The following is an 8,372-nucleotide window of genomic DNA, read 5'->3' on the forward strand; positions in this document are numbered from 1 at the left end:
TTTAGTTGATTTGTAGGACTTTGTTGCTTTGCTTTTATTTTTCCCGCATTGAGGAGCTTTGTAATGTCTGTGTTATGCAAAATGTTGCATCTCTAATGATGGGAATTGATTCAGTGTTCATTTTATTCAACTTGACAATCTGCCAATGTAGGCTTGATGCCTTTTTACCCCACCGACTTCCCCGGAAAAGCTCCACCCATGTGGGAGAGGAGTGGTCAGTTTGAAACCGGCGGCTAAGTCTGACGAACCCGAGACCACATGGACATGAGACACATGGATATTACTTGACCTGGGAAAAGACTCCACGTGAGACTCACGGATATTTGCTCTGGGAAGAAACACCACATGAGACTCATGGGTATTTGCTCTGGGAAGAGACTCGACATGAGACTCATGGGTATTTGCTCTGGGAAGAGACTCCACATGAGACTCATGGGTATTTGCTCTGGGAAGAAACTCCACATGAGACTCATGGGTATTTGCTCTGGGAAGAGACTCGACATGAGACTCATGGGTATTTGCTCTGGGAAGAGACTCCACGTGAGACTCATATGGGTATTTGATGTGGAAAGAGACTCCACATGAGACTCGGTATTTGATCGGGGAACAGACCACACGCCACTGAGACGGACAGGCGCTGGGATTTCTGTCCTCTCCCCTGTGATCTGTCGTTCTGAATCACACGGTGACCTGTTCCATCTCCTCGCCGACAGAGAAAGGTAGCTCGGGACGTTCCTAACCCAGTGGGGGGGGGGGGGGCGCTCAGCCAATCAGCGCCCGCGTCAGACCTGTCGCAGCCAATCAGCGGCCGGGATGCGGCGGCGGGACTCTACTTAGAGCGGCGCGGGCTGTGCTGAGAGCACAGCTGGGACCGGCTGGCCGACGGGTGACCCACTGGCGTACCGACTACTGACACGATGAGGCTGCTACTGACATTGGTGAGTGGGATGAGTTACATCGGGCCGGTGCACAAACTAGAGCTGGGGTGCCATACATCGGCAGACCGCAGAGATCACATGCATCGCGGTGGACCAGAGGCTCTGTGAACATGATTAATTTTCCTATGGCCATCTATTTTCCTCTGAACCAAAATTTAATATGCCCGCAAGGTGGCATTACGATAAAGACAGCTTCACAAAGACTAATTGAAAGTATATTTTTTTACGCAGAAAAAATGCCGGTGTTTATATTACTAATTCGTTCAACTTTAAATAGTCTTTAAATTTTAAAAGGCAGTGGCGAAACCGATATCAAACTAATTAATCTTTTCTGTCTTGACTCTTGGTAGGTAGTGCTTATCAGTCACAAGCCCATAGGCGCGGGAGCCGGGGGGGCAGTGGGGGCAGCTTGCCCCCCCCCAACTCTGGGGCCGTGGGGGCGGTGCCCCCACAGCTATGAGACGGAATACCACACTTTTTTTTGCAAATGTTTTCTTTTTTGTTGAAAAAGCCGAGGGGTGAAAAATAAGTGGCCTAAAACCGGTGAGAAAACTAGATTTGGGGGTACCCTAGGTTGATCTCTATTATGGTGTGCCCCCCCAGTCGGAAAGTAGTTCCCGCGCCCCTGCACAAGCCACAACCATTTACCTCTTTGACCAGCAATTGAATTCAATAAGTCGACGACAGTGACCTTTCTGACCCTTCTGAGCAGGCCTCTGCCTTCCAAACCGACCCTCTGACCCGGCTATCACCCCGAAGCCGTCTGACCCCACTCCTGTCCCCTGTGACCAACAGCTGCTGGCTGCAGCCGTCTGCGCTCGGCCTGAGCTCCTCGACGGCCTGGAGCACGCCCACCACGGTCACCATGACCACGCCCACCATGAGCACGACCACGACCACCACGACCACGCCCACGATCACGGCGAGGAGCTAGCGGACGGCTCCGGAGAGGGAGAGCTCGACGAGCCGCTGGGACTGGAGTTCGGCCTGCCCGACTCCAGAGACGAGTTTCTGCAGCCACTCGACGAGCTGCCGCAGCGGTTCGAGGAGCTGCCGCAGCCCGTCAACGAGCTCTCTCTGTCGGCGGGCCAGCCTCTGAAGGAGCCGTCGCAGCCGCTGGAGGAGCCGTCGCAGCCCGCTGTCAGGCGCCGGCAGCCGGCTGTCGAGCTGCGCCGGTCCGAGAACGAGCTGCGCCAGCCTCAGGAGGCGGCTCCCGAGCTCCGCCAGCCGCGGGCCAGGGCGGAGCCGCGCGGGCCGCGGCGGCCGTACAGCTTCTCGTATGACGCCGGCCGGTTCCCCAACCACGTGGATCGCACGCACAGGTAAGACCGTGGACGCTGACGTCCACAGACTATGAACGGCGGTAGACTAAGCGAGCAAAATAAATGTTAAACCCGTTCAATTATCACTTTGGTGTCTGTGATTGACCGACACTAGCAAACTTGTGGATAACTTAACGAGAAATACACAATCAAAGTAAAAAGCAGCTTGCAAAAATGACGTTCAACGAAAATGGAGCGTCCATAGAGGATAAAGCACTTCGTTCTGTATCCATAAATGATGTAAGCGTTCCCTACCTCCTGACACTCACAACGACCCTGTGTCTCTCCGCAGCGAATCTCGGGACGACAGCGGCAATGTGGTGGGCTCGTTCCAGTACCTGGACCCGCTGAAGCGCGTCGTCAAGGTGGACTACACGGCCGACAAGACGGGCTTCTACCCGACCGTGCGCGGTGCCGTGCCGGGCGCCCTGCCCAGGGTGAGATAAGGGACCGTGCGGGGGGCCGTGCCCAGCGCCCGGCCGTGCTCAGGGTGAGACAGGGGGACCGTGCGGGGGGCCGTGCCGGGCGCCCTGCCCAGGGTGGGACAGGGGACCGTGCCCAGCACCCTGCCCAGGGTGAGACAGGGGGACCGTGCGGGGGACCGTGCCCAGCGCCCTGCCCAGGGTGAGATAGCGGACCGTGCGGGGGGACCGTGCCCAGTGACCTGCCCAGGGTGAGACAGGGGACCGTGCGGGGGACCGTGCCCAGCGCCCTGCCCGGGGTGAGACAGCGGACCGTGCGCGGGGCGGGGCCGGGCGCCCCACCCAGGGTGAGACAGGGGGGACGGAGGGAAGGGTAGGGAATGGAGGGGTCCCGTATAGAAGTTGAGGGACGGGAGATGAGAGGCGGGGCAGGTAGAGCAGGGATGAGGAAACAAGAGGGAACATGGATGAGGGACCAAGACGCCTGGGAAGAAACAGAAAGGAATTGAAAAGCTAAGTAGAGAACGTGTTTCGGTTACGAACGCTGAAGCAACAATATCTGCTTATGATATATTACATGACACGACATGGTAGCTAGTCCAAAGTACATGGGTTACTTACAGGTTGCAATCATGAGTCAGGTGTCAGAGGCAGGTAAGCGCATTAGGTCTTAGGTTCTTACGCGCATTAGTCAACCACCCAGGATACTTTTTTCCGGATTTTTGACAGCTTGCGTTATTACATACCTACAGAAGGACTGGTTTCATCTTCTTTGCGGGTTAAAAGTTCGACAGCATCATTTCTAAAGCCGTGACAATATACAGGATACAGAGGATCAGAAGCTGTGGTTTGGTGGCGACACGTGCTAATCTGTAACGTTATCTAAAAACCAATCCGCCACCTGACATGGTGAGGGGTTCCACAATGTGTCAAAGATCCGAGTAACACTGGTAAAGCCCTAAGTTGCACGCCAGCGTCTTGCAGTATTCCCTTTGACAGGAGCCCGGCTTTGGGCTAGACGAGCTGATTAAATGAAACAGGTTAGATCTGACAACATTTTATTGCCTCACGGCCGGGAGAACAATGTCAATGTCGGCTTTGGTGGCATCAAAACATTTTTTTCCCGGTAGTCGACATTTTTCATTGGCTTGTTTTGAAATCTCCATGACGCTACTTTTTTTAGCATTGTCGCAAGACTGACGCAATCGCTGGGTCATTGCTGACGCCTATGATCTTTGGTTCGTGATTTATATTCGCGACACAATCCCTATGTTATTGAACATCTTCGTCTACGACATCGCCTTTGAGATTCTTCGAATCCCCAAGGTAAACAAGCCTTGAAGGTCCCGCTAAATACAGCTTAAATGGCTTAAGTAGTGAGCTATCGAAGATCGAGGATCAAGCCCATAACCTGTTGAATCGTCGCCAGCTATAAGGGCAATCCGTTTGCACTTTCCTTAACCCTCGCATGTGTAGGGGGGGTCGGATGGACCCCCCCCCATGGTTTTTCGCGAATAACTCGCGTAAAAAGCGGCCGATCGCGACGAAACTTTTAGTACCCTCGCATTGATCAATTTTACACCTACCCTGAAAATTTCATGACCCTGACCCCAATGACCTTTGACCTGTGACCTCTTTTCCGAGACCATGTTTGGCCGGAATCGCGATTCCGCGTATGTCGGCTCGCATTAGCCGCGCGTTTGCAGTCTTTTCGTGGTTTCAAGCGTTCAAACATGTGATATGATGTTGCTCCCATGCATTAGGGTGGGTGTCAAGGTCACCTGAAGGTCAGGTCAGGTCATTGACCTTTGGTGACCTCGGTTCACTTTTTCGAGTTTTACATGTTTCTAGGCTAGTTTTTGGAGCTGAATTCGAATTTAGCAACCATTTGAACATTTACGAAGTAGTTTTGGTGACTTCGTAACATGTTACGAAGCTGTCAGAGGCGGTTGACACGTAATACTAATACCCGTCACGACGCCTACTGGTTGACCTGACCTGACCTGACCCGACCTGGTCTAAATGCTTAAAAACATCATCTGTGATCAAAACTAACACGATATTCGTGATCAGCACCCCGAAAAACCCCTTAGCAGCCACACTTTACGACTTTCTAACAGGTCCCGATTTTCCCGACCTTGGGTCATTGACCTGACCTGGAAGGTCAACCAATGACCTAGGACCTTAAAATTGGGTATCATCGGCTTCCTCTCGTCACGGGCAACACGCTCGTTTTTTCCGCGAAGCTCTAGCTCGATCAGGGGCCAAACGGCAAGGGGGGTCCAACCGACCCCCCCCCCCCTACACATTAGAAGCTGGAAAACGCCGCACACATGCGAGGGTTAAGCTGGCATTTAATAAAACCAGCACAGTGTGACGCGATAGAAATTCCTTGGCCTCTCTACGCATGCAATCGATTACGGTCCCAGTAATCACATTTAAGGCATTCATCACACTTCACTGATACCAAATTGGCCAGGAGACTTACCGCTGAGCGAGCACTGACCAATGTATCGGTAAGCATTAAACAATGAAGATAAAACACTGTGTCAGAGTCAGCTATCAGAGGCCAGGGTAACGCTTAGGTCGAAATTTAATTTCTCTTTATCATGTATCGTTGTCACTTCTAATTTTGACGACACCAGGCAGATCTAAAAACACCGGCCATGGCGGGTCAAGGAAAGGCTACTGGCTAGTCATCGGGTATTTAATGGCACCGGTCACCACGTAGGTCACGGCCCCGTGGCTCCGTCTCCCGGGTCACGACTCGCAATCCTTTCCTTCCGCGGGGTCACCCTACCGGTTTTGCGTCGCTCAGGTACGCCAACCAACGACCTTGACTACTGCAACTCATATGAGCGTTTTTAGATCGGATGACACACGTCTGGCGCGGTCGACGTTTTTAGCGCACTGCGACGATGTCTGGCGCGCGGCTCACGACTTAGGATTCATCACGGCTCAGCTCGGGCCGGGTGGGGAGATATGCTGTCGGGTGCCCATGTTGGCCACTGGATACCCGGCAGTGCTAGACGCCGATGATCCGTGATAAAGCCGGTCCCGTAGCTCAGTTGGTTAGAGCGTTGGACTCCGCGTGGTGAGAGCACGCGTTCCCGGTTATAACAGTCCGGGTTCGAAGCGTGACGGGCGCTCGACATTTATGGGCCTCCTGACAGGTATGGTTGCGGTTGGTGGCAGGCTGTAGCCAGGCGAAGTCAGAGAGGGGACCGGCCGTGCGCGACTTTGTGCGCACGTTAAACTTTGGACTCTAAATTCTGCCATAGAATCGGAATTGCGCGATCGGAGGGTAGAGGGCAGGGTCATCGCAACAAGCTTCGCTTAGCGGTGGCTCTGTCATTGTGAATCCTTCCCATCAAAAGGTTCGGACAAAATTTATAAAAAAAAACCTGCCCGTGGGAAACTCGGACACGTTTTTGACTCATGTGGGAAAAAGAAGCGGATTATGAATGTCTTAGCCCAACTGAAAACGCTACTATTGACTGGAGATGAGGTGTCCCTCCCAGGCAGCTCTTCATAACGGATAGGTATCAATTTTCGCACCACTTGCTCATGATTAACAATCAAGGTAAAGCCAGCTTAGTGTACCCAGCTAATTGGCATTGCATGTCATCAACAAGATATTGGCATCGTTATTTTATCAGTTCCCACCCGTACAAGTCCCAAGTGAGCATTGACATTTATCAGCTTTAATTATCTGAGAAAAACATCACTCGCCCTCGCTACCTAGATCAGACGCACTGACAGTATCGGAACGCGACAGATAGGCATCTGACCAAATCTCCGCTCTGACTTGATCCCTTCCTTCCTCGGCAGGAATCGAAGGTGGTGGCGGCGGCGCGCGACACCTTCTTCAAGGAGGTGGCCCGCATCATGGAGGAGCACGCGCGCATCGGCCGCCAACACGAAGCTATGCGTGCCGCCCAGAAGGCGCGCAAGAACGGCCAGCGCGCGCTGCCCAAGAAGGAGAGCGCGCCGCCCAAGAAGGAGACCGTCGAGCTGGCCAAGACCGTGAAGCCCAGCAAGCCGGAGCCGGTGCCGGAGTTTGTGCCGGAGGCGGCGCCGGTCCCCGCGCCTGAGGTGGCGCAGGAGGTGGCACAGGAGGTGGCGCAGGAGGTCGTCCGGACCGTCCCGGTGCGGGCCGCCGTCCGCAGGAGGAACCGCCAGCAGCTCCGAGAGTCGCTGCTGCCAGCCGTCGCACCATCCAGCGCCGAGCCGACCGAGGCGGAGGTCGCCGAGGAGGTCGAACAGGAGGCTACCGAGGTCCCCACGACCACAACCACGACCACGACCACAGCGGCTCCTGCGACCAGGAGAGCGGTCCGGCGCAGGCAGAGGATCACCACTGAGGCTCCTACCACAACTGAGCAGAGTGTCGAGGAGCAGGAGCCGCAGGAGGAGGCAGCAGAGGAGACCCAGGCAGCGGAGCAGGAGCAGGAGGCTACCGGAGACGAGAGCGCAATCATTCAGCTTGAAGAGCAGCAGGAGACCGCAGTAGAGCAGTTTCTCGTAGAGCAGCGGGAGCAGGAGAAGGAGGCAGAAGAGAGCGCAGTTCAGCAGGAGACTGAGGAGCAGGAGCTGGAAACTGCGTCCGAGGAGGCGCCCGCCGCTCCGACCACCGCCGCCCCTATTCCCGTCGTTCCTGTGCGGAGGAAGGTGGCCCGCCGGCTACTGCGGCTCCCCGTCCGCCCTGTCGAGCCCGAGCAGCCCGCTGAGGAGGCGGAGGAGGAGGAACAGGAGGAGGAGACACCCACCCCGGCCGCCACCGAGCCTCCCGCCTCCTTCCGGGACCGTCCGGCCCGCCGGCGGCAGCGACTTCCCTCTGCAGCACTGGCGGAGAACTCGGTCACCCTGGAGACGGCCCCCTCACAGGACGCCGAGACGGTGCCCGTGGTGCTGAGGAGACGGCCCGTGAGGAGGCGCCAGAGGACGACCACCACGGAGCGGCCGGTGACGGAGGAGGACGCCGCTGACACCACCGACGGCCAGCCTGAGGAGGAGACCGTCTAGCCAGCGACAGACGTTATGTGTGTACCCGTGGTCCGTCCCTGTCCGTTCTACGTCGCAGTAGACTCGTTGTGAGAACTACATATGGTTCATATTAGACCCATGTGTGGGATGTAGACTGAGACTGACGCCCTAGTCGCCGCAAGCCGCGGCAGTGGGCGCTGGCTACCGTGCGCTTACATATACTGTTATCCGTCCAATATGTGATATTCATATACTTCGCCCGTCTGTCCCTTGGACAATACACACCATTGCTAATGATCGGAGTTTGGCATAAGTCTCTTAGTCTAGGCAGGATTCGCCGGTGCTGGGTAACAGTTCGATTGAGCAGCACCATCAAACAACAGAATGGTGAAACTGAATAGCATATAGCCGTAGCTACCGTATGCCACGGCGGAACAATGATAAACGTCGAAACAGCGGCGAACACGGGTGCATCGAGAGCTATAGCAATGAAACACAATACAATTCGCCGGGACATACAATTGGTAGCTACATAGTTGGCTAAAGCGTCCATTTTTAGTTGTTGAAAGGACAATAACTAATGTCCTGTTAACCAGCCGGGGTATTCGGCCGAACGTGCCCTAATGGGGAGAGGGTGGATTCTAACCCCCTGTCTAATTTCCGAACGGATGGTTGTAGAAAGACAGGGAGAACAGCGATCGAAA

At 55.0% G+C, this 8,372-nt stretch overlaps 1 protein-coding gene across 1 annotated transcript; it reads left to right on the forward strand.

Annotated features, from left to right (window-relative positions):
• Positions 1-808: 808 nt before the first annotated feature.
• LOC122389646 (eukaryotic translation initiation factor 5B-like) lies at positions 809-7,965 on the forward strand. The gene is made up of 4 exons (XM_043381854.1): positions 809-938; positions 1,734-2,260; positions 2,553-2,697; positions 6,514-7,965. Exons 1-4 carry the CDS (start codon positions 918-920, stop codon positions 7,705-7,707), a joined length of 1,887 nt encoding a protein of 628 aa, XP_043237789.1. The 5' UTR covers positions 809-917; the 3' UTR covers positions 7,708-7,965.
• Positions 7,966-8,372: the final 407 nt, after the last annotated feature.

The sequence above is a fragment of the Amphibalanus amphitrite genome, unplaced genomic scaffold (assembly GCF_019059575.1).
Source record: "Amphibalanus amphitrite isolate SeventyFive unplaced genomic scaffold, NRLGWU_Aamphi_draft 000366F_arrow, whole genome shotgun sequence".
Classification (NCBI taxonomy): Eukaryota; Metazoa; Arthropoda; class Thecostraca; order Balanomorpha; family Balanidae; genus Amphibalanus; species Amphibalanus amphitrite.

Bases quoted from the DNA above. Each gene is read 5' to 3' on its own strand.
- LOC122389646 (XM_043381854.1), top strand. From the start codon at position 918: ATGAGGCTGCTACTGACATTG. The intron at 939-1,733 runs GTGAGTGGGATG...TGTGACCAACAG, and splicing joins TGAGGCTGCTACTGACATTG to CTGCTGGCTGCAGCCGTCTG. The intron at 2,261-2,552 runs GTAAGACCGTGG...GTCTCTCCGCAG, and splicing joins CACGTGGATCGCACGCACAG to CGAATCTCGGGACGACAGCG.